Here is a 26,245-nt window from a genome sequence, read left to right on the forward strand (position 1 = left end):
TCTACAATGCTGCTATTCGGTGGCAAGCTGGCTAGCTAGCAGTGTTGGCTACGTTGCGTTACGTTAGGACGGAAATAGCTGGCTAGCGAACCTCAATAACTACGCAATTATGTTTGATACAAAGACGGCTATGTAGCTAGCTAAGATCAAACAAATCAAACCGTTGTACTGTAATGAAAATGAAAATCAGACCGTTGTACTATAATGAAATGTAATGAAAAGTTATACTACTATTCGGTAGACGGTGGACGTTTGCTAGCTGCTGGGCAGATAGCAGTGTGGACTACGATAGACGACGAAATACGATAATTACGCAATTATCTTTGATACACAGACGGCTATGTAGCTAGTTAAGAAGAAATTGCTAAGGTTGGACAAATTAAACCGTTGTACTATAATGAAATGTAATGAAAAGTTATACTACCTGCAGAGCGAATGCAAATGCGACCGCTCGCTCCAAACCGGATGTCAATGAATAACTTCCTTAACTTTCACTGAACGTTTCAATAAGACTTAATAACAGTACTAGCTTAGGTTTACTGTTTTGAAATCCAGGCACAGATAAGACATGGAAATTAATTTGCTTAGGCATTAATCATGCGAACACATTTTCTTTTTTGTGGCATGGCATCAGTGATATTAGAAGTATGATCTTCTGTTCTCTATCCCTGGAATTAGTCCACTGTGCCACCAGGATGGAGCTAGCATGCCATGTTTTTTAACTCAAAGCTGTTCATTTTAGTCTATTCCAACAGATCCCATTACAAAGGAAACAAATCACACGTTAAGATTAGTGGGCGCTGCCAACACACCTAACACGATAGAAGATAGAGAGTTTTGTTGACGCTGAGAACAGAATGTACAGTGCCTTCAGAAAGTATTCACAACCCTTGACTTTTTGCACATTTTGTTGTGTTACAGCCTGAATTCAAAATTGATTACATTTAGATTTGTCACCAGCCTACACACAATACCACATAATGTGAAAGTGGAATAATCAACCCATTTGTTATGGCAAGCCTAAATAAGTTCAGGAGTAAACATATGCTTAACAAGTCACAAGTTGCATGAACTCACTCTGTGTGCAATAATTATTTTTGAATGACTACCTCATCTCTGTACCCTACATCTACAATGATCTGTAATGTTACAAAGTCAAGCAGTGCATTTTTAACACAGATTCAACTACAAAGACCAGGGAGGTTTTCCAATGCCTCGCAAAGAAGTGCACCTATTGGTATATGGGTAAAAATATCCCTTTCAGCATGAAGTTATTAATTACACTTTGGATGGTGTATCTATACACCCAGTCAGTACAAAGATACAGGTATCCTTCCTAACTCAGTTGCCAGAGAGGAAGGAAACCGCTCAGGGATTTCAGCATGAGGCCAATGGTGTCTTTAAAACAGTTACAAAGTTCAAATTCACCATGAGGCCGATGGTGACTTTAGAATAGTTAGAATTGAATGGCTGTGATAGGAAAAAACTGAGGCTGGATCAACAACATTGCAGTTTCTCTACAATACTAACCTAATTGACAGAGTGAAAAGAAGGAAGCTTGTGCAGAAAACAAATATTCCCAAACATGCATTTTGTTTGCAACAAGGCACTTAAGTAATACTGCAAAAAATCTGGCAAAACAATTAACATTTTGTCCTGAATAAAGTGTTATGTTTGGGGCAAATCCAATAAAACACATTACTGGTAATGAGTGCGCTGAGAGTCAGGAAGCAAGTACAGGGAGTGAGTGTTATAATAATCAAATAAACAAAACAAACAACGCACCGACATGAAACAGAGTCAACACCTGAGGAAAGAACCAAGGGTAGTGACAGATATAGGGAAGATAATCAAGGAGATGGAGTTCAGGTGAGTGTCATGAGGCGCTGGTGCGCTTGACGATGGTGTCAGGTGTGCGGGATAATCAGCAGCCTGATGACCTAGAGGCAGAATACGTGACAATACCCCTCCCCAATGCGCGGCTCCAGCCGCCGGACGCCGACAAAGGAGACGAACACGGGGATCAGGAGCGGACCGGTCCCCCCTGCTGAAGCGCGGGAACCTGAGGGAAGTGATGGAGTCCAGGTGAGTCTGATGATGTGCGTAACGATGGTGACAGGTGTGCACCATAACGAGCAGTCTGGTGACCTAGAGGCCGGAGAGGGAGCACACGTGACATTACTGAGTACCACTCTCCATATATTTCAAGCATAGTGTAGCTGCATCATGTTATGGGTATGCTTGTAATTGTTAAGGACTGGGGAGTTTTTCAGGATAAAAAAAGAAACAGAATGGAGCTAAGCACAGGCAAAATCCTAGAGGAAAACCTGGTTGTCTGCTTTCTACCAGACACTGGGAGATGAAGTCCCCTTTCAGCAGGATAATAACCTAAAACACAAGGCCAGATCTACAGTGGAGTTGCTTACCAAGAACACAGTGAATGTTCCTGAGGGGCCGAGTTACAGTTTTGACTTAAATCTACGGCAAGACCTGAATATGGTCTAGCAATAATCACAACCAATTTGACAGAGCTTGAAAAACACTGACTCAGGTGTGTGAAAACATGTTTTCAATTTGTCATTGTAGGGTATTGCGTGTAGAAGGGTGAGAACCCCCCCCAATTTAATCAATTTTGAATTTAGGCTGTAACATAAAATGTGGAATAAGTCAAGGGGTATGAATACTTCCTGAAGGTACTGTGTATGTTTTTAAATAACATTCTCAGGATGTTCTTTGAACGTTACTAATGTTTTCTTGTGGTTTTTATGGAAGGTTTTCTGAATTAATATCTTGATTCTGTTAACTTCTCTAGGGCAGGGGGCAGCATTCGGAATTTTGGATGAAATGCATGCCCAAATTAAACTGTCTGCATCTCGGGCCCAGAATATATGATATGCATATAACTGGTGGATTTGGATAGAAAACTCTAAAGTTTCCAGAACTGTTAAAATAGTGTCTGTGAGTATAACAGAACTGATTTGGCAGGCAAAAACCTGAGAAAAATCCATTCAGGAAGTAGTTTTTTTGTTGGTTTTGTAGTTTTCTATTCAATGCCAATACAGTATCCATTGACTTAGGACTCAAAATGCAGTTTCTATGCCTCCCACTAGATGTCAACAGTCTTCAGAAAATGTTTCAGGCTTGTATTCTGAAAAATGAAGAAGTAAGAGCAGTCTGAATGAGTGGACCCTGCCGTGTCAGAGCTATTTCCTGCGCAAGACCGAGAGAGTGCGTTTCTTGTTTACATTTTATATTGACAACGTTATTGTCTGGTTGAAATATTATTGATTATTTTGGCTAAAAACAACCTGAGGTTTGAATATTAACATCGTTTGACATGTTTCTATGAACTTTACGGATACAATTTGGATTTTTTTGTCTTCCTGTTTTTACTGAGTTTGAGCCTGTGGATTACTTAAGAAAACGTGCGAACAAAACTGAGGTTTTTGGGTATAAAGAGACTTTATCGAACAAAAATAAAATTTATTGAGTAAATTAATGTCTGCTGAGTGCAACCATATGTAGATCATCAAAGGTAAGGGATTCATTTTATCTCTATTTCTAAATTGTGTAACTGTTCTACCTGGCTGGCTACTGTTTGTAATGATTTGTCTAGTGGGCTATGTTCTCATAATCGTAATGTATGCTTTCGCCGTAAAGCATTTTTAAAATCTGACACCATGGTTGGATTCACAAGCAGTTAATTTTTAAACATATGTAAAATATGTTTTGTTTTTTGAATTTTTATAATGAGTATTTCTGTATTTGAATTTGGCGCCCAGCAGTTTCACTGGCTGTTGAAGAGGTGGGACGCTAATGTCTCACGTACCCAAGAGAGGTTAAGCTGCCATCCTGAAGACAAGCAGCTACAGCTACACACATTCAGTCATTTATACAGTAGGTCTGTGTGTGTGTGTGTGGTTCATTATCTCCAGCATCAACAACAGCCTTGCTACTCCACTTAAAGCGCTAGGGTGAATGGCTCATCTCACTCAGATGGGGGTTAGCTCTCTCTATCTCTGTGTCTGTGTGTGTGTGTGTGTGTGTGTGTGTCAGAGAAAGAGTGAGAGAGAAGGGGGGGGAGGGGCAGGTGCAAAGACAGAGGTTATGAATGTGTTTGGGTGTTCACACGTGCCTGTATGTGTGCGCCTCAGCGCAACAGAGGTTAGCTGCAAGGCCCCATCTCTGTAGCATCATCAAACCCACCCCCTCTCTCCCTGCTCCATTCAAGTGGTGATTATCAAAACAAACCAATGAAAGCAAAACCACAGTGGCAAAATGAATGGGCACAGCAACACACCAACACAAAGACACGAGTCACATTGGCAACAACTGCAATGGAAGGTACCACACACATATACAAAAGGTAACGAACAATGAATACTTTGATAAACAAAATGAATGTTGTCAAACAATGTTATTTCTGGCATAAGAAAGCAATTTCATACCCTTCCTATGTGTTTGTGTGAGTGCATATGAAAGAGAGTGAGCGAGAGTGTTCCTCAGGCAGTCGGTCTCTATATATAGTTCAGTCTCTGTGAGTGTGTATGTCTGACCCCAACCCTCTATGGCTTGTCAACTTGGACTATTCAACTGGAGGATATTTTCTAAATAGCTCCTGGTGACCACTCTTAGAACAAGTAACAAATAAAGGACAAACATCTCTATGGTCAATTTCTCTCGGCTCGCCTTAATCATGTATCGTTTCTGCCAGTGAGTGAGTGGGTGGGCGAGTGAGTCACTGAGCCCTCAAGCATCGCGGTGAGCACATTTCAATCTCTGCCCCAGCCATATCCACTTCAAAATTAATAAATTGGAGATGGGAACTTCCCCTATGCTTGTATCCAGACACAAACACACACACGCACAAACACACACGCACAAACACACAAGCGCATGCAACACATGAATGCAGTCACACACACTATTTAATTAATGCTATTCAAACACTCATCCAAATGTAATTACCCTGACAGACTTTAGCGAACGTAAGTTACACACCAATGCTGAAGAGAAAAGTGTGTGAGGAGTGAGTGAGATAGAGAGATTGTGTCTGTGGGAGAGAGACTGAGAGAGAAAAAAAGAGAGATTGTGTCCACGAGAGAGAGAGAGAGAGAGCGAGATGGTCCCACCATCTTGGGGCAGGTCACACATCTGGCCAGGCTGATGATGAGGTCGTGGGTGATAGGATCCGCCAGGTTCCTGAAGCTGGCGTAGCGTTACAGAACATCGTCCAGAGACGTGGACTCCATGCCTAGATCCTACAGCCAGGGGAAAGGGGGATTGACTGATTACATTGAATTCACTTGGGGCGAATCCTAACTTCCACTTAAGCTTTCACTTAGTCATACATTGATGTCAATGGTGTGGTATGGTGATCATGCAGCACACACACACATACATACACACACACAACATTGTGCAGTGACGTCACCCACCAACTGTCGCTCACGGAGTGACAAGCCAGCTTCTTGCTCTGTCAGTAGCACAGTTGACTTTAGTGATGCTGTAATTTGGTGTATGCTTATATTTGTCCTATTTCACACGTATTGGAAATGTGTTTTTTGCATATACCACTCTCCCTAAAACAACCATTATCAACAGCAACCCAGGAGCAATTAAAGTTAAGTGCCTCGCTCAAGGTCACAACAGATTTTTCACCTTGTTGGGTCAGAAATTCGAACTAGTGGCCTTTAGGGTTACTGGCCCAACACACCAACCGCTAGGCTACCTGCTGCCGTACTGGACAGGGTTCAAAGTTTGCGTCTTACCATGTGTAGAGGACAGGGACGCAACTCACTCTGTTCCATAAACTTCTACTCTGTACTACACTACGTAAAGTTGCAGGTTCAATACCCAAAAGACAACTTCATGGGCTGGTTTCCCAGACACAAATGAAGGCTAGTCAAGGACTGAAAAACATGCCAAATGCAGATTATCCATCAAAAGTGTTTCTTATTCCACGACTATGCTTAATCTGTGTCCGGGAAACTGTCCCTCGATGTAGCCTACTGATTTACCTTCCCTGGGAGAGAACATCTGAATGCAAAATGACTGTCCAGCTCCAACAAACGTACCGTCCCAAATGGTACCCTATATAGTGCATTACTTTAGAGCACTACCTTATGGGCCCAGGTCAAAAGTAGTACAATATATAGAGAATACGGTGCCATTTGGGACACAGCCAGTGATTAGCACAGGGATGTCAGGGGGGACAAATAGCATTCACGTCATAATGGATTCTCCATTTGAAAGAGAACGACGCCTCTGTTCTGCTCTACAACTGGCCCGCGCTAGCCTGCTAACATTAGCATGAAAATACACCGGACATCATGGGACAACAAAGCAAAAGGAAAACATGATGCAGTGGATACTGGGCAGAGTAAGACATGGACCGACATATTCACTAGGAACGAAATGGAAGCAAATGGTCTGGAATGGGGAGGGTGTACCTGAACATAAGAAGCACTTGTTTGCCATTGTAAAAATGTTTTGCTACAGTGTGCACTAAAGAATAAGACCCAGGAACGGTACAGGTGTGTGCAAATAGAGTAGTATATTTCTGTAACAACCAAGGAGAATAGTATATAAATATTGGCATACAGAACTACACACACTCTTTGCGTATTATTGTATGAAACAATAATTACACCACTGGATATGTAGGCGTACTTGAGAGACCCACATATAGGGAGTTAACATTGTAAATTAGCTAAACAGCACCTTCCACTAATTTAAAGTCCAAGTAGCAACAACCTCCCAGGGGTCCCAGCTGAGTCACGTGCATGGGACCTCATACAGATTTTCACTAAATCAAGCACCTACAGCAATGAGTTATGAGTGTCACAAACATCCTGTGTGTGAGAATAGGCCCTATACCTACATGATTTTTTGATACACCCCCCCTCCTCTCTCTCTCTCTCTCACACATACACACACACAAGCCCTCACATACCCCAACACAACTCACCTGTCGGAGTGTCTTCAGCAGCTCGGTCGCGTCCTCTTGACTCCCGTCACTAGCCATCACCAACACCCCCTGGATCATACTGACGCGTCTATGGTAGGGTGGAGGAGCCCCGTGCGTCCCCAGACTACCACCGCCGCCTGTATGCGCTCTGCGTCCGTCTCCAAGCAGTGAGCATGACCCCCCGGAGTCCGACGCGGCTCCCTTCGTCTGTTTAGTCCCCATCGTGCGTCGTAAACGGAGTTCCCAAATCGTGAATGACGTCTATTAATCTGTAAAATTTGCTACTCACTCAACCTCCCGTAGCACGAGGGACGACAAAGCGAACGAGCAACGCATCATTAGAAAAACTAAAAACAGCACATTTGGTGAATGTGCATGCACAAAAAAGTTCGCGCTGCGCAAATACAATAGACCTATTGCTCAAGATGGCAAAAAATAAAGATACCTAATGCAAGTATCCAGTCCATAGGTTAGCCTGCTGCATACAAATAACCAGGCAGACGTAGCTCCACACATCGCAGTGAAGCATAAAATATAGGCTACAAGTCACTTGACCTGCAGAAATAAAGGATGCGCTTGATTTCCTCGAGCGGTCTCAGATTCAAGCGCATGCAGATAATCCATAGAACAGACAATTGGTGGAAAATATTCTAGCCAGACCTCATGTAAATCGAAATGGCAATTGAAGGGCATATGCGAAACTGAATTAATCTCATTCAGACAGGTTGGGGGAGAAGATATAGAGAGATGGAGGTGGTGATCTAAAGATGATGAAACTGCAGCCTTCAAGCCTTGACAATTACATTTACTCTGTAGGCCTACCCATTGACATTGTTCAAACCGTGGTTCATCTATTTTACTTGATGTGGATAACTGCTCCCTTGTAGGTTTTGGGAATTGCTACAGGCAGCATGGGTTTCTTCTAATTCTAATGGCCAATTACTGCATGGACATATAGGTGTCTAAATATCAGAGTTAAGTAGAGTATAGGAAGAAGTGGGTCAGTTCACAAACATTTCCATTTTAAAGTGTAACTATTTTCAGTCCGTCCTCCATTAGTAAGAGGTGGACAGTAAGAGAGTAACAGGGTGGATCATAAAAGTAACAGGGTGGACAGTAACAGGGTTGACATTTTCAGGCTTGAATCAGCCAGAACTTTCTATGTGACTGTAGGCACATTGGGTGCAAAAAGAAAGAAGAGAATTCTGAAATGGAGCAGTCCCACAGGCACTCCTGCCGGGAGGCATAACATATGACTGCGACATTGACCTCCACCAAGCAAAGACATTTATTAGTAAAAAATTATGAACCTGCCAAAAATAACGTGAGGGTGTATGGACCGACGCTGGAAAAAAGAAGCAGGTACTCCCCGTTTTGACCATTTAATGTGGGACAGACATTGACCATGAACAGAACCCGGTAACAAAATGACAAACAAACTTTATTCCTGAAGTGGAGAATAGAGCTGGGGAGGAAATGACACAGGTGATTGAGTCCAGGTGAGTCCAATAATTGCTGATGCGTGTGAAGGCAGGTGTGCGTGGGGGAAGGCAGGTGTGCGTAATGCTGGGGAGCCTAGCGCCTCCGAGCGCCAGGGAGGGAGAGCAAGCGTGAAAGATGGTTTAATTGTAACAGTGCACAGGCCATGTTATGATGATGGTTCAAGAAAATGTTTTGAATTATGAAATTACCAATTAAAAGTAACCCTGTGACAACTTGATTAAGCTTTTGAATATGTAAAACTGCATAATCACACATTGAAGTGCAGAAACAATACATTAATCGATTCACGCACATGGACACACCACGTCATCCATTCACACACACACAGGGAAGTAGTTAAGTCATCAGGAACAGCAACCGTGCGCTATTGGACTTTAATGTCCTCTGACAGCTGACATATAGTCCACATTCGTTCAATGCTGTAACTTTCAATATTAGTTAGCAGTTGTGTGAATAGGACGCTCTGGCAGGAACAGCATATTTGTCGTCCATGTCATGAGTCTACTATCACGGAACACTGGCCGCATGCCTACTTTATAACTTTCCCAAACTTTAACTGGCCAATGAGAACCACATATTAATAACATGCAAAGCATACATGGGAAACAGCCAATCACTACAGCAGTGGCGACCCGTCATTCAGGGCAGGTGGGGCAGCGGAATTATGAATATAAATTATAGATAAAATGTATCGGTACTCATCGGCCATTGGACATAAACATTACACAACAATTTGGAAAATCGCAAATTCAACAATGAGTGGTTTGGAAGGAATCAGTGGCTAACTGCAAGCATTGCAAAGCAATCACTAGCCTGCTATTCAATAGAGTGGGTGTGTGGTCCAAGTCTGGGTTTAAGGGTTTCTTTTCCAAGCTTAAAAGGATAAACATTCAACATTGGCCATGTTTTCAATAATGCATTACTTCTGCTGCATTCAAAACAACTGGAAACCCGGAACTGGAAAATCTCAGACATGAGTTCAAGACAATTGTGAACTTTGAAAAAAACTAGCTCCGACTGGGAAAATACGTTTTGTACGGTCATCCAACTCGGAACTCCAAGCAGGGAGCTCGGGCCTCTTTCTAGAGCTCTGACCTGAAGATCACTGACGTCATGATTCAACATTGTTTTTTTCCAAGTTCCCAGTTGTCTTGACAGCACCATCAATCCAGAGAATGACAAAGTTTGATGACAGAATTTGCACACGAAGGACCGCCGCGGCACCTTCCTGTTAAAGTGAGCACAGCACAACAAGGTGAGTCCAAAAATGTCTTGTATGCTGCTGCATAAATTATGTAATATGCCAGGGAGATATGTATACTGTAGCTAAGAAAGCAATACTAAGTGTATGTTGTGTAGTAAGCTGTTAGTAGCCCATGTGCCTCACTCTAATATTGTGGTCCCTTTTCCCCTCATAACTTAGCCTACTCTTCTGACTTAGTGGTGCACATTTAGCCAATAGAAATGTCATAATCGAATGTTGTAAGAGCTTTTATTGTCTGCCTATACGCCCCCTTTACTTATCGAACGGTTCTGACTTGGTGTACAGGGAGAATACTGTAAGAACGACCCATGTTCTGAATTCTGCCGCTGTACATTTCAAAAGTGCTAAACAAATATTTATATTGACTACGTCCATCCTAGCTCGCTCGTAAATATCTTAATCGAAATTACGGATTGCCTCTTATCAAATATAATTTTATTTGTCACATGCGCTGAATATAACAGTTTTAGACCTTACCTTGAAATGCATACTTACAAGCCCTTATCCAACAATACAGTTCAAGAAATAGAGTTAAGAAAATATTTACTAAATAAACTAAAGTAAAAAATAAAATTAAAAGTAACACAATAACGAGGCTATATACATGTACTGAGTCAATGTGTGGGGGTACAGGTTAGTCGAGGTAATTTGTACTTGTAGGTAGGGGTAAAGTTACGATGCATAGATAATAAACAGAGAGTTGCAGCAGCGTAAAATCAAAGTGGGGGGAAGGGGTAGAAGCTTAAGGAGCTTTTTCGACCTAGACTTGGCGCTTGCCGTGCGGTAGCAAAGAGAACAGTCTATGACTGTCTATGACAGTCTATGACTTGGGTGACTGGAGTCTTTGACAATTTTGGGGGCCTTCCTCTAACACCGCCTAGAATATAGGTTCGCTTGTTGTTAGCAATGTTACTGTACACTTATTCAAGTGATAATGCCCTTGAAGCTGGTGTTTGGAGGATATATTGGCATGGGTGTTGTTAGGTCCAAGACAAAGTCGGAACTACCAATATTCAAATAAGGATTTAAATATTTTCATTAAAAAACGTTATTTTGATGAATTTATTTATACTATTTCATCCTTCCACAAGATATAGTCCCGACACAAATCTAGAGTTGCAACCCAAGCCGGCTGGTCATTCATTCTATCGGTTCAGTTGCTAGAGACACGACCCAGTCTTTTTGTTCTGTATCTATGGACGCGACCCAGTCATTCGTTCTAAATGTTCCATTGCCATACTGGCTGGCAACATTCTTATCATTTGCTTGCTAGCTAGCCAACAACGGCTAACTTACAGTCACGTCAAACAGTGCAGATAGAATAACAACAGTAGCTGCCTTTGCATTAAGCTGTTTTCTAGTGACATTTATTTGGATACATCCATAACAATGAGCTAATGAGGCACGATTTCGCCTGGCATAGAAAATGTGCTCTCTTGTCAGGACACTGTTGTTCAGAGGAGATGGCCAACAACACCGCTCCCTTTTTTTAAGGTATCAAACGATGCATATCAGTATTTCCAGTCATGTGAAATCGAGAGCCGTGCGTCCTCCGAAACACAACCCAGTCAAGCCGCACTGCTTCTTGACACAACGCTGGCTTAACCCAGAAGCCAGCCGCACCAATGTGTTGGAGGAAACACCATACACCTGGTGACCGTGTCAGCGTGCGTGCGCCTGGCATGCCACAGGAGTCGCTAGTGCGCGATGGGACAAGAACATCCCTACCGGCCGACGCTGGGCCAATTGTGCACAGCCCCATAGGTCTCCCATTACACAGGTGCACCTTGTGCTGTGGACAATAAAATGCCACTAAAATGTACAGTTTTGCCAGACAACTCAATGCCACAGATGTCTCAAGTTGAGGGAGCGTGCAATTGGCATGCTGACTGCAGAAATGCTGCGACAGAGCCTGGACTCGAACCAGAATCTCTAGTGGCACAGCTAGCACTACCATGCAGTGCTTTAGATCACTGCGCCACTCGAGAGGCATGCGTTTTTATATTTTTGTTGAGTGTATATTTGAACCTCTTCTTATATGCACATAGGAAAGATCAATGTAATTCATTTCTACACAACACAATAGTCGTAGTCACCAACTCAGATCTGGCCACTCTGGTACCTATGTTACATCACCGATCCTGCCACCTTTCTTTAAATTTACACCTTTCATTTGCATTGTCTACAAAGTATGCCTTTCAGGTGTTTTGCTAGCTTCATGCTTAATAAACACTAGTTTATAGATCTTGTTCTATTTCTTTTATGATATGCATCCGTATTATACCAATAGAAAATAACTACCAATATTTTCCCCAATTCACTACCTCTATTTTCTAAATGAGGCAAAATAAATCCCCCAAACCAAATGCACAGCACATTATTACAGGACCAGAAGAATTCAAATAGAATTCTACAGGCACAATCGTCATATACAGTTATCAAGATTTGAACAAAGTAGGGAGTAGTGCTTTGGTTTGCTGACGACATGAGTCAATGTAACTGGTGATGATAGGGGTGCTCGTCTCTGCATGGGAGTGTCATTCAAACTTCTTGAGGTGGTTGTAGAGGGACTGGACGTAGGTGAAAATACACATAGGGTCTGGTCTGCTACCCATCACCATCATATCCTCCACCTCTATGAGACGCACACAGTCGGCTTGCTCCCTGAGAGAGACAGAAGGCAAGAAAAAAAATATGAACCAATATTTAAAAATAAGGTTTCCAATAGATCGATATTATGATACCGTAATCCACAGAGTAGTTCCAGGATCACACGCGCACACACACACACTTACTCTGCTGTGGTGAAGGCCACTTCAAAGTTGTGTTTGTGATTGGCAGGGTTCAGTGTGTTGTAGTCAAACACCAGGGGGAAAAAGGAGTGGACCAGGGCAGCGAATGCCATCCCATCACACCAGCTGGACGAGAAGTTGTGGATGTCTATGTTCTGGTGGAGGAGAGAATGGTAGGAGCCAAATACAGTGTTACTTCCATGGAAAAACAGTTTAAAACTTGCGTATTCCTATACATTGACTAACGAAGGGCCAAATTTGATGGTAAATCCTCTAACATAAATGCATGATTAACACATGGTCCAGTTACGAACAAAAGTGAATGGTATCAGAATATGGAGCCTATGGTGTCTAAAGTCCTGGCAAGGACTGGGATGGACTAATCTCTGGAAACCAGAACCAAATCTCACGTTTGCTAACTAACATTTCTATCACATTGTGAACAGTCCGTCACGAGGGACTAAGGCCGGACTCACCTGGTAGCCAATGGTTTTGGAGCGGCACCACTCCAGGAGCATTTCCTTGATGTTGCTAGCGCTGTTGAAACTCTGAGAGCGCTGCAGTTTGTGCTTGGAGCCTGCAGCCTTGGACCTGCAGAGTGGAACATAGAGGTGTTCAGTTGTTTGTGGCTGTGTAGCTCAGTTGGTGAGAACATAGTACCAGCAACATCAAGGTCATGGGTTCATGTATGCACTCATTGTGCTGTAAGTCGCTTAGTTTGCGTTGTTTGCTAAGGGGCATATTAACAGGACCCAACAGTCTGACATATCACACAATAACTATGTTTCCATCCAACTAGTGACAGATTTTCATGCAAATATTCTAAAATCCGCATATAGAGTTTTCCTGCGAATATTCTAAAATCTGCATGAAGAAAATATGCACATTTTCCCATCTGTGGTGTGTTTCACCCAAACAGATTTGTTGTGGATGACGTAGTGCACACAAAATGTACTTTTTCACTTTAGTTTTCATTTCATTTAAATCTAAATTTCAATGTGTTTCCATCACATTTTTTTACTCTACAGATAGTTGTGTAAAAAAAAACTGTTGCGTTAAATAGCGAATGTGCCCACTCTAGTCTTGGCGCGTGCACTCTAGCCAACAGCTCGCAGATACAGTGCGGGTAGGCTAGTCTACATGATGAGATTATTATGGATTATGGATATTTTTCATTGTCAAATGGCAGCCAAGCATCGATCATCATGTCACCAGAATAAGACCCTCGATATTTATTGGAAAGGAGCATCAAGCTCATCATCGTGCACTTTCACCACCCTGTGAAGTTCATCATAACTAAATTTAACCTGTAGCCAAATAAACTGCATCATTTCCCAAGTCATAGTGGGAGGACCACACACCATATCATCACGTGATAGAAGTTTACTTTGATATGATGGTTATTGTATCAATATTTGCGCATACAGGAGTTCCCACCTCCATTTCTCATATAATTAATTTTGCCGACACAAAATGATCCCACCATGTCAACAAACAAATTACCTGATGGCATTTATAAAATTGTACCGAAACCTCCTGTTTCCATCATCATGATTTTTTTTTTTTTATATGGTATGACTTGACTCACATAAAAACTGTGGATGCAAACATGGTTAATGACAGTGATAATATACATATAGTAAAGGGTTGGGGAACATATAACTTGGCTTTAACAATTATCCAATAGGAAGTAATAGTTAGCTACGGTGTGCAAGAGAGACAATGGGTGAAGTCAGGGTGACTGACTGTGCCTACCGTACCTGTCACACTCGTAGGCCAAACTCTCAAACAGAGACCGTTTGCCCTGCATCCCGAGGTTGCGAGGCAGCGTTTGTGACCTCTGCAGCTTCCGCTCCCCACCACCCCCAAACTTGTCCAGACCACCAAGCCTGTCCAGAATGCCAAACTTGTTCGGACCGCCAAAACTTTCCAGACCGCCAAACTTGTCCAGACTCCTATAGATTATGTAACAATTTACATAATTGTGTTTTTATAGTATGTAATAGTATGTTTCTAGTATGTTAAAGACTGACCTGTCTGTGCCAGGGGAAGGCACTTTTCTGGGTGGTAGGAGTTTTTCTGAGAGCGAGAAACAGACAGACGGAGGGGGGTGGGGGAGAGAGAGAGAGGACAATGCTAACCTGGCAAACAAAGAAAAGACTAGGAGAGGCAAAGGCAGATGGTACAACACACAATGAAGACCAGAAGACTATGATGCTATGCCTACAGACCAGTTCCTACTTTTACCTGTGGTTGCTGTGAAGCTCATGCTACGGGTAAGACTCGGGCTCGCTGCCTTAACTGCATGTACTACTGTAAAAGAAGGAAGGGAAAGAAACTGACATAGAACTGGAGGTCAGACAAAGAAATGGGGAAGAACAATGTCAGAAACGGGAAAGATGAAAGATACTGTAGCAGTGAGAGAGAGGAGTCCTTGTGTCCCTGTGGTACTCACCACGTTCACTACGTTTGAAAGGAAATTCTCCTGATGCTTTGGGTTTGGTCTCCTCAAATACTGATTGTCTAGGTGTTTTGGGTGCAGGGGCAGGAGATGGAGGGACTGCAGGAGACTGAGATTGGGCGGCAGAAGATTGACTTAGGGCTGCGGAAGACCTGGTTGGGGCTGCAGGAGACTGAGTTGGGGCTGGTGCAGTTGGTACCACGGGGCTAGTTTTGCTCATGGCACTGACAGAGGCATAGGGCGGGGCCAGAGATACAGGGGTGGGGTGCTCTTGCTGAGCTGCATGACTGCTGACTGGTGACCTCACTTCCTGATGTTGTCCAGGCAAACTCTCTGCTTTGGTGAGAATAGACAGAAGAGGAGAAAAGGTTAGCTGGTAGGGTTTAGCTAGAATGCACAATTTGGTTTGAACTAGAGGGTGACATCAGGTCAGATGGACAGTGTCAACCAGACCTGGGTTCAAACAGTATTCATTTTCTTTCAAATGCTTTATCTGTGCTATTTGAAACCGGACAGGTGTCAACGAGTGTGGCTGACAGACACATACAATATATAAAATGTTACACAATCTAGGCCTACTGCAAGCAAAATGATTATGTATCTGATCCTTGTAATAGGCCTGGAGGGGTAAATGTATGTATTTGCACAGGGGTCTCTCTCTCTTTAATGCTGGTGCTGAAACAACCAAGACAAGTCAACAAAGTCAGCCATGGATATGTTCCTTAATTTAACTTTAGATTCTTCAGAGCACATCTCAAAGAGATAGTTCATTCAAAAATGAACACAAAATTACCCAGAAGAGCTGCATACAAGTTAAGGAAACAAATATGTAATTTGGGTGAACTATCCCTTAAAGAATAGAGAGCTGAGTCCGGTCCATGTTCTACTCACCGGGAATAAACAGAACATCAAGTGCTGTTTTGGGAGTGGTGACGTCTGCTATTGGATAGGTAGGAGACTTTGGTGTTGAAGCAGGACACTTTTGGGCCAAAGCAGGAGATTGTGCTGGCGGTTTGGGGCTAGTGGGGGAGTCCGTTTTGGTCATGGGAGTGCAGGGAAGATGAGGATTGCCGAATGACGAGCCCTCTGATTTGTTAGGAGTGTACATACAGTAAGAGGAAAGGTGAGAGTCAAAGAAGGAAGAAAATAGTGTAAAAAGATGACTTACAAAATTGTCCACAGCCTGCTTACAAGGTAAGGAAACAAGTATGTTACATGTATTTTACTCACCAGATTTATACAAATAATCCGATCTTGCTTTGGGTGAGGTGACATCTGCTAATGAATGACCAGCAGACTTCACTTCTTTGTCATGTCCATTCTCCAACACAGCAGTAACATTTTCCTCTTCCATTTTGTCAACAACCTTATGTCCCTTTATAAGAGAAAGAGAACACACTAAGGTGCCCATTACTTCACTAGAGGCAATCTAAAATAGCATACCATAAAACAAACCTGTACAATAAATGTAAGTCGAATCAGAAACAATAATCAAATCAAGCTTTATTTATACAGCACATTTCAGACATGGTATGCAACGCAATGGGCTTCACAGGGGGAAAAAACAATGAAAATATATATATATATTTATTACACAACAAACATAAGAGGATAAAAAAAAACGAAAGAATAAAAACTGATTGACTAAAAAGCACCCGAACGAAAAGCTAAGCTAAAAAGGTGTTTTTTAAGATTTATTTAAAAAAATGTCCACAGATTAGGCCCCTCAGGTCCTCTGGCAGGCTATTCCAGAGCCTGGGGGCATAGTAACTAAAGGCTGCCTCTCCATGCCTCTTGGTCCTAGGCTTTGAGATAGTTAAAAGGCCAGTGCCAGAGGACCTGAAGGACTAACTTGGTACATAACTTAAAAGCATGTGTGACATGCATTGGGGTGCACAATCGTGGATTGATTTTAAAAACCAAAAGAAGAATCTTAAAATTAATTATAAAACTCACAGGCAGCCAGTGCAGAGACCTTAAAACCGATGTAATGTGTGATCTCTGTCTGATCTTGGTCAGTACCTGTGCTGCAGCATTCTGTGTGTATTGCATTTGACCAATGGATTTCTCGGGTAGACCAGACAGGAGAGCATTACCGTAGTCAAGACAGCTTGTAATAAAAGCATGGATGAGTCTCTCTGAATCAGCCTGAGAGAGAAACGGACGCATCTTGGCCACGTTCCTCAGGCGGTGAAAAGCTATTTTGGCAACATTCGTAATGTGGGATTCGAAATAGAGTTCAGAATCTAAAATAACACCTACGTTTTTTTACCTGGTGTTTTATTTTTAATTTGCCAGTGAATTAAAATCGAACATTGTGGAACACCACATGTGATATGTATTTTCTTTGAGTTATGTTCACCAAGGTTGACAAACTCTTGAAAGGTTAAATAGGTCCTAAACCAATTTAGAACTGGACCAGAGAGGTCAACCCACCACTCCAGTCTGTCCAGAAGGACATCATGGTCAATAGTGTCAAATCCAGCACTTAAATCCAAGAGTACAAGGACAGAGAGCTGTTATAAATGATGCGGGCACGGCTCATGGCCCTGTACCATTTCACAGACACCAGCCCAAAATGGGCCATGCCACAAAAAAAATGGGCCAGAATTGCCGGGGCCGGTTTATGGTCCCAGTCCGCCCCTGAGTTACATCCATCCAGAAAGAAGAATCTGATGGTCCCAGGAATCCTCCATCTAAAACCATTCCAATCTTTATCGGAGTTTTCCTTGATATGTGTTTAGGATCAGTGCAGGCGTCTGTCTTATCACTTGTTCACTCTTAGAAGAGATCCTGATAAAGGTTCTCAGCTCAGCTGACTGCCTCAGTGTCTGTATCTAAGTACATGTCTGTGCTTGCCTTAGTGACTCTGGTTCTCTCTGGCTCGCTCTGTCTAGCTGTATCTGAAGTTTGAGATCTCCTGCACTCTACTCATCCTCTATCTCTCTCTACCCTCCTCCGTGAGGAAAGTGGATGATCTCGATCACAACCACTGGATGGATATGTGACAAAATGCTCTCTTTCAAACTTGTTTGAATTTAATAACAGCAGAGCAACAACGACCATAATGTCTTTATGACATGGCCATTATTACGGCTGCAGTACCAAACCCATATGCAGGGACCATTGGTGTTAGCCATAGATCCACCATAGTACGACTGTGTGTTCAAGTGCAGCACTACTCTCGTGGCAGACGGCCTTTGGCCGGTCTCTGAGCTTAGTGCAGCCAGCCCAAACACCCCATCCCAGAGGGAACCAGAAACTTATCAAAGGCCAAACCAACTGGAATTTGCTACAGGCTCAAAATGTCACCAGGAGCATAGCCTTAGAATCTAGCATAGCCTTAAACGGCCAGATTAGCAAATTGAAAACGGGGTCCAACTTGTGGAAACAAACGAATGAGCAGCTTTAGGTCTTTTAGGTGTCCCAAAGACAAAAAACAGAGCCATTTTGACTCCCCTTGACAATAACAAAATTGGACATTTGGTCCGGAAATTGTACTATTCTTACTGGTCTTTGGGTCTCCATAAGTCCCCATTGTGACTCTGGTCTTTAGTGGCACTGGGGCTCAACGCGTGGGTCTAACTGATAGGTGTGGAAAGACCAGTCTTAAGTCCTGAAGCTATTTTGGATTTGTAATCAGTTCCACACTCCTCTTAGATCCTAGCATTGCCCCAAACGGGGCCTTTTGAGATCAGGAGTTAGTATTGGGAAAGCCAAACCGTTCCAATGCTATCATTCAGTGCCAGAACTCCGTACTTCACAGCCTGCTGGACTAGCAGTCTCTCCTGCTATCCCCCCCATGCCTTTCCTAACTGTCTGCGTCTGCCAGCGATAGAGCCACGATGAGAGCCCAGTCAAGTCATCAACTCATAGCAGAGGGACAGCAGAGGCTAGGGGTTAGCAGTAGCAATGATCTGTGTGTGCAACTCGCATACCTACTGTATAACTGTCGCTCTCGATCTGTCTCCACGTCTGCTTCTTAACCTCTTTATCCCATACCCTCTCTCCGAATCTCTTTCACTTATAGTCTCTCTCTCTCTCCCTCTCTCAGAAACACGCAACACACAAACATAGTCAAACACAGTCATACACCCACATTCTAACATGTTATTTAGAGTCACAAGGAAATTCAGGGTTAGGGTTTCAAGATGCGCACACACACACACACACGTAGGAGCGCATTTCTATCAGACTGGCTCATTGAGTAGTCGGGGATGAGGAGGGATCAGCCAGGTGATAACAGTGCTGTGGAATGTTGGCAGGGTGTGTGTTTTCAGTGGGGAACAGCTGGCGATCTGGCTCAGGGGGATATTGGTGGGGAGTCGGAATTCTACTTTCCGTCTTGTCAGGACGCTCAATTCAGGACTGGGATTGGTTGGATGAAGCACTCCCTCGTGCTGAAGTGAAGAGTTATGGAGACCCAAAATAGCTCCTTTAGGGCCTCCACATGGTACTTGCTGTGTGTTAGTGTGTGTATCCCTTGTAAGCCTAGCTCTTTATTTGATTGTAGATCCAAATAACAAATTCAAGTGTGTCTGCTCAGTGAGTGATAATGATAGGGGTGGGATTCAAATAAGATATAACAATACATGTCAGATTATTACCTACCATTTTCCTATCATAACCCTACCAACCATTAATCCTATAATCGTTCTAATAAACAACCCTTCTCATACCCCAAGAGCAGTTGATATGAAATACAAACAATCCAGACCTGACCAGCCACAACCTAAAAGAACCTCTTATCTTCATACTACCAGATACAGTTCATTTGGAAAAAATTTAGACCGCTTGACATTTTCCACATTTTGTTACATTAGTCTTATTCTAAAATTAAATTGATAAAAAAAATGGTTTCTCTTCATTAATCTATACACAATACTCCATAATGACAAAGCAAAAACTTTTTTTTGTCAACAAAAATACGACATAAAAAATACAAAATATGACATTTACGTAAGTATTCAGACCCTTTACTCAGTACTTTGTTGAAACACCTTTGGCAGCGATTACAGCTGCAAGTCTTCTTGGGTATGACGCTACAAGCTTGGTATACCTGTATTTGGGGAGTTTCTCCCATTCTTCTCTGCAGATCATCTCAAGCTCTGTCAGGGTGGATGGGGAGCGTCGCTGCACAGCTATTTACAGGCCTCTCCAGAGATGTTCGATCGGGTTCAAGTCCTGGCTCTGGCTGGGCTACTCATTCAGAAACTTGTCCCAAAGTTACTCATGCGTTGTCTTGGCTGTGTGCGTAGGGTCGTTGTCCGGTTGGAAGGTGAACCTTCATCCCAGTCTGATGTCCTGAGTGCTCCGGATCAGGTTTTCATCAAGGATCTCTTTGTACTTTGCTCCGTTCATCTTTCCCTCGATCCTGACTAGTCTGCCAGTCTCTGCCGCTGAAAAACATCCCCACAACATGATGCTGCCACCACCATGTTTCACCGTAGGGATGGTGCCAGGTTTCCTCCAGCCGTGAAGCTTAGCATTCAGGCAAAATAGTTCAATCTTGGTTTCATCAGACCAGAGAATCTTGTTTATCATGGTCTGAGAGTCCTTTAGGTACCTTTTGGCAAACTCCAAGCGGGCTGTCATGCGCCTGTTACTGAGGAGTTGCTTCCGTCTGGCCACTACTATAGAGGCCTGATTGGTGGAGTATTGCAGAGATGGTTGTCCTTCTGGAAGGTTCTCCTATCTCCACAGAGGAACTCTGGAGCTCTGCCAGCGTTGACCATTGGGTTTTTGGTCATCTACCTAACCAAGGCCCCTTTCCCTCGATTGCTCAGTTTGGCCGAGCGACCAGCTCTAGGAAGAGTCTTGGTGGTTCCAAACTTCTGCCATTTAAGTATGATGGAGGCCACTGGTCTTGGGGACCTCCAATTTTGCAGAAATGCTTTGGTACCCTTCCCGAGATCTGTGCCGCGGCATAATCGTGTCTCGGCGCTCTACTGACAATTCCTTCGACCACATGGCTTGGTTTTTCTCTGACATGCACTGTCAACTGTAGGACCTTATATAGACAGGTTTATGCCGTTCCAAATCATGTCCAATCAATTGAATTTGCCACAGGTGGACTCCAATCAAGTTGTGAAACATCTCAAGGATGATCAATGACAACAGGATGCACCTGAGCTCAATTTCGAATCTCATAGCAAAGGGTTATGTAAATAAGGTATCTGTTTTTATTGTTAATTCATTTGCAAAAATTTCTAAAAACCTGTTTTTGCTTTGTCATTATGAGGTATTGTGTGTAGATTGACGAGGAAAACAGTGTATTTAATACATTTTACAATGTGGCTGTAACGTAACAAAATGTGGAAAAAGTGAAGCGGTCTGAATACTTTCCGAATGCACTGTACATGCAGTGGTGTAAAGTACTTAAGTAAAAAATACTTTAAAGTACTACTTAAGTAGTTTTTTGGGGTATCTGTACTCTACTATTTATGTTTTTGCCAACTTTTACATTACTACATTCCTAAAGAAAATAATGTGCTTTTTACTCCATACATTTTTCCTGATACCCAAATGTATATTTTGACAGGAAAATCTCAATTTCACACACTTATCAAGATAACATCCCTGGTCATCCCAACTGCCTCTGATCTGGCGGACTCAATAAACACAAATGCTTAATTTGTAAATTATGTCTGAGTGTTGCAGCGTGCCCCTAGCAGACTCCAACACCGCCAACAAATAAATAAATAAAATTGAGTCATCTTCTTCCTTAATATAAGGAATTTGAAATGGTTTATACTTTTACTTTTGATACTTAAGTCAATTTTAGCAATTCCATTTACTTAGTATATTTAAAACCAAATACTTTTAGACTTTTACTCAAGTAGTATTTTACTGGGTAACTTTCACTTGAGTCATTTTCTATTAAGGTATCCTTACTTTTACTCAAGTAAGACATTTGAGTACTTTTTACACCACTGTGTACATGCTGACATTTCAGCAAACCTTGTAGTGGCAATCTCAGACCTCATTTTCTCATCCATTTATCTATCCCTCTCTCACATTCTTAGCATTGACCTTCCCCTCCATCCAACCATGACAAAAACTACACAGTTGACTGTGGTGAGCACACCTGTGTACAACTTTGTTAACCCGTAACAAGACTGACATAAACATTCATCAACCTCACTATACGAGCATTATGGGAAATATATGGAGAGCGATGAGGGTGCTGGGAAAGGTGGAGTTGGGTTGCTACTATGTCCGTCTCTTCTTCCAGCCTTTCTCTCTGGTCCCCCCCTCTCTCTCTGTTTCTATACATCCAGAGTTGCAACATGACGTAAGTTATGGGAAGTTACGTTAGCTGGGAATCTGTGGTGCTACTTAAAATATATACTGAAAGAGACACACCCAAACCAGCCCCAATCCAAACGTCCAGGACCAGGGCCATCAATCAGGCCTGCCCTGCCAAAAATACATGTGCCCTCTTGGGGGGACAGGAGGAGCAGAGAGAGGGGAATGGATGAGGGTACAAACACACAGACAGAAATACATCTTTGGATTCAATGAGAGATTAGAAGTAGTGTACGTACGCCTGTCCAGTTAGTTTAAGGTGGAGGGTACGAAAAGTACACTTAAAAGTAGCCATGAAAGAAAAATAGATACCCACACAGACTGAATGAATAATAAAACTGTGAGACTCATACACTGTTGAATGCTATCTTCTTTCAATGGGAGGTCCCAAAAGACAGACAGTGAGAGGTCCTCTGGATGTCACACTCAGGGCCCTACTGGAAAAACCACCAGCAGAGATGCTACATTGAATGTGTAGAGTTTGGGTGTCTGCCAAAATGTGTGTGTTATTTAAATACTTATTTTCTGTGTATTTGAGTATTTTCAAATAATGTGGCCCGAATCAACTACTTCTATCAGAAGGATTTGAAAGTATTTTCAAATACTTATTTCCAAATACATTATTTTGAATACCAAACCGATTTATAGGATTGTATTTGAGTCAGTGTATTTGATTATACTTTCAAAGTGTATCTCCAAATATATTATAAATATAAACTACTTGTCAAAAAAAAAAGTTTAAATACTTACTTACCCTAAAAGATATTTGAACTCAGGTCTCGTGTGTGTGTGTGTGTGGATATTCATGAATATGTGTGTATACATAGACTATTTGAATTCGTTTTTTTTTGTTGGAGTGTCTCCAAATGCAAAAAGTGACATGTTTATATTATATCATTCAGGTAGAGGATGGGTAGCTTGCCCTTGTCCCATTACTGCCTAATGTAGTTACACGCAATTAGGGGTTCACCGTGAAGCTGCAGAAATGCTGTAAAACCTATTGTTATTCTTAGATTATTTCTCCCTTGACATGGTCAAATAACTCAAGCATAGATTGGTTAACTCTTTTTGTAAACTAAAAGCACGGATTGGCCTACAGGTGGCGTGCTATAAGCATTCTCACTTAAACCGTCAAATCCGCCGCCCCATTTGATTAAGAGAGTCGAAGCTGTGTATGTACTGTAGGTGTCGTTCCTCATGCTAAACAAATGGTAAGGTGATTTCCCTGCATCATACAACACCATTTTCAGTCACCTTTAATGGCCCATTGTGCTAGACCTATTTTTTTATTTTTGGAGTGTGCAAAAAAAAAAAAAAACTGTCCTACTTGTTCGAAGGACAAGTGGCTAAAGAAATGCACGCCAAGCCCTGTAGCTGATTCCACCATTAGCAACAACTGGTTACTAGAACTGAACCGATGGACATGGGGCAATGACATGTGGCATGTAAACCTTTTGTATATGTCTTTAGAAGCTGTGTGAATATAAAGTCACTGCAACCTTAGATGACTGCAACAGACCAGTTGGTGGCACTAGAGAGGTCATTGGCACCAGTGGCACCATAGGATACTAGAGCAATAACTAGCAATCAAGTGGACTTTGTCTCACGCAAATGAATGTTAGATGAGATACAAATTATGCAGATTAACAATGTGAAATATTGCGATTAGTATATCTGTATAATCACATATTGTTGCCCTATTATGTGGTCTGAACGTAGTGAAAAGTGGATATTTTATTCTGCAAAATGAGAAACCGGAAGTCCTGCCACTTGCACAGTCAGTGTATTGAAGTATTTTGGAACGCTAATGTGGATTGTACCAATTAAGATTCATATCAGCATGGTAATGCTTTCACTGATTGCACATACAGGAAGATAGTTCCTACATGATAGAGTGCTTGCTTTGTTATCCAACTGATCTTGTGTCCTTTCTGTATCCTGTAAACCGAATATATTGCTGCTCACAGCTATATTTCATTAGTACCGCACAAAGACGAGAGCTTTAGAGTGAATGACCAGGGGCAACACTTTGAGAGACAATAGATTTACAACTTAGCATTGTCTCAAGCTCTCTTTCTCACACACACACACACACACACACACGAGCGAGAGGCTTTCAGATCTCCCAGATGACATTCCCTTGCATTCTACCAAATTATACTAAAATAGGACAATATCTTCTCCAGTAACAATGTAATACTCACATTAGACATGCTGATATCCCCCATTGGCTCCCTGCTGGAGAGAGAGGCTGATGTAGAACTAGAGGCATCAGAACCAAGACCAGAAGAACCAGACTCCGACAGTCCAGAGGGGACCGTGGTGGAGGGGCTCCCCTGGCTTATGTTCCCCATCCCCTGGGACGAAGTCATGGGGATCCATCCCCTACCGGCCGTCTCCTCGAGGGCGCTTCTGTCCACCACTCTTCCCGTCAGACCCTCCATCAGGCAGGCCAGCACCTCCAGCTGGCTCCGGAGCTGCAGGTTCTCCTGCGTCAGCCGCTGGAGAGACTCGTACAGGGGTCCCTGTGCCCGGCACACCTCGTCCACTCGCCGCTCCACACCCCGCTTGAAGGCGCTCACGTCCACATGCACCTTGCGCACCGCCGCCGCCAGTGTGGCTTCAAAGCGGCCCAGTGCCTCGCACACCGTCTTGTCACACACTTTGTCCCCGGTAGCCAACACAAGTGTAGAAGTGTCCATGTCCCCACTAGCAACAGGAACCCCCAGATTACAGGAAATTAAGTTGTGGGTAGGTTTAATGGACGGTGGCGCCCGCTCTACTGTTCTTTCCTCCTCTTCTCCGTCTCTCCCACGGTTTCTCCTGCCTGGACTGCTGAAAGGAGGTGGTGAAGGAAGGGATAGATAGGTCTCCCTCTTTCTCTGTTGTTTAGTCCACAGAGAGGTCTAAAAAGGGGGAGTTTTAGGTGTTCTATAACCGTTTCCCAGCACAGTTAGAAGGGTTTTAAAGGAATGTGCTGGAAGATAGATTCCTAAGCAGCCAAGCCATTTAAGCCCAATTAAACTCCATAGAGGACAAGAGCTGTTATTTATAGGCTCCGTGGCTCTGTTCAAAAAGAGAGGAGATGCAAAATGATACCCTGCAAAATCAAGTTATCATTTGAGGAGGTAGACATGTCAAACAAACCTTTTGGAGGGTACTGCTGAGTGAGAGGTCCAGTAGTGGAGCAGTCCTGTCCACACATGTGCATGTTTATATGAGTGTGTGTTTATGTGTTTGTGTGGAGTGCATCCACACACCTCTAATGTAATGTCATGAGACTTGCTCTAATGTGTGTGAGTGTGTTCTGCATGCTGTGCAGCTCTGCTTTAAACCACCAGCCTCGCGAGCAGGTTCATTTTTGTATCAGGGGAATAAGGGGGAGGAGGGAGTAAAATGGGAGGGTCCAGACTTCATGCAGCACCCCGCCCTTCTTCGCACTCTGCTTGAGAAAGTGGCGTGTGTGTGTGTAGGAAGAAGAGGGAAGTTTACATTGCCTTAATGTGCCCAATATAAAATAAGGGAATGGCAAGCCTGAACAAGTGATTTCACATGACTGTGCCCTCAGAACGCATTCACATACCATTTACTTTTTCCTCATAATAGTGTTTGACATGAATTTTAAATGACTATCATCTCTGTACCCCACACATATAATTATCTGTAAGATCCCTCAGCCGAGCAGTGAATTTCAAACATAGATTCAACCACAAAGACCAGGGAGATTTTCCAATGCTTTGCAAAGAAGGGCACCTATTGGTATATGGGTAAAAAAAGCAGACACTGAATATTGCATTGAGCATGGTGAAGTTATTATTTTTATGGTGTATCAATACACCCAGTCACTACAAAGATACAGGCGTCCTTCCTAACTCAGTTGCCGGAAAGGAAGGAAACAACTCAGGGATTTCACCATGAGGCCAATGGTGACTTTAAATGTTACATAG

At 42.8% G+C, this 26,245-nt stretch overlaps 1 protein-coding gene and 1 pseudogene across 1 annotated transcript; both read right to left on the minus strand.

The window, feature by feature from the left end:
• Nucleotides 1-7,474, minus strand: part of LOC129819933 (leucine-rich repeat-containing protein 75A-like) — a 32,912-nt pseudogene extending 25,438 nt beyond the window's left edge.
• Nucleotides 7,475-8,339: 865 nt separating this feature from the next.
• On the minus strand, nucleotides 8,340-25,837 carry LOC129819938 (smoothelin-like protein 2). The gene is made up of 10 exons (XM_055876657.1): nucleotides 24,503-25,837; nucleotides 16,221-16,365; nucleotides 15,882-16,076; nucleotides 14,985-15,326; nucleotides 14,777-14,842; nucleotides 14,563-14,608; nucleotides 14,290-14,484; nucleotides 13,006-13,120; nucleotides 12,533-12,684; nucleotides 8,340-12,401 (listed from the first exon to the last, which is right to left on the minus strand). Exons 1-10 carry the CDS (start codon nucleotides 24,998-25,000, stop codon nucleotides 12,275-12,277), a joined length of 1,881 nt encoding a protein of 626 aa, XP_055732632.1. The 5' UTR covers nucleotides 25,001-25,837; the 3' UTR covers nucleotides 8,340-12,274.
• Nucleotides 25,838-26,245: the final 408 nt, after the last annotated feature.

The sequence above is a fragment of the Salvelinus fontinalis genome, chromosome 2 (assembly GCF_029448725.1).
Source record: "Salvelinus fontinalis isolate EN_2023a chromosome 2, ASM2944872v1, whole genome shotgun sequence".
NCBI classification, from domain to species: domain Eukaryota; kingdom Metazoa; phylum Chordata; class Actinopteri; order Salmoniformes; family Salmonidae; genus Salvelinus; species Salvelinus fontinalis.

Bases quoted from the DNA above. Each gene is read 5' to 3' on its own strand.
- LOC129819938 (XM_055876657.1), bottom strand. From the start codon at position 25,000: ATGGACACTTCTACACTTGTGTTGGCTACCGGGGACAAAGTGTGTGAC. The intron at 14,609-14,776 runs GTAAAAGTAGGA...TCTCGCTCTCAG, and splicing joins GAGCTTCACAGCAACCACAG to AAAAACTCCTACCACCCAGA. The intron at 12,402-12,532 runs GTAAGTGTGTGT...TGTCTCTCTCAG, and splicing joins GTGGCCTTCACCACAGCAGA to GGAGCAAGCCGACTGTGTGC.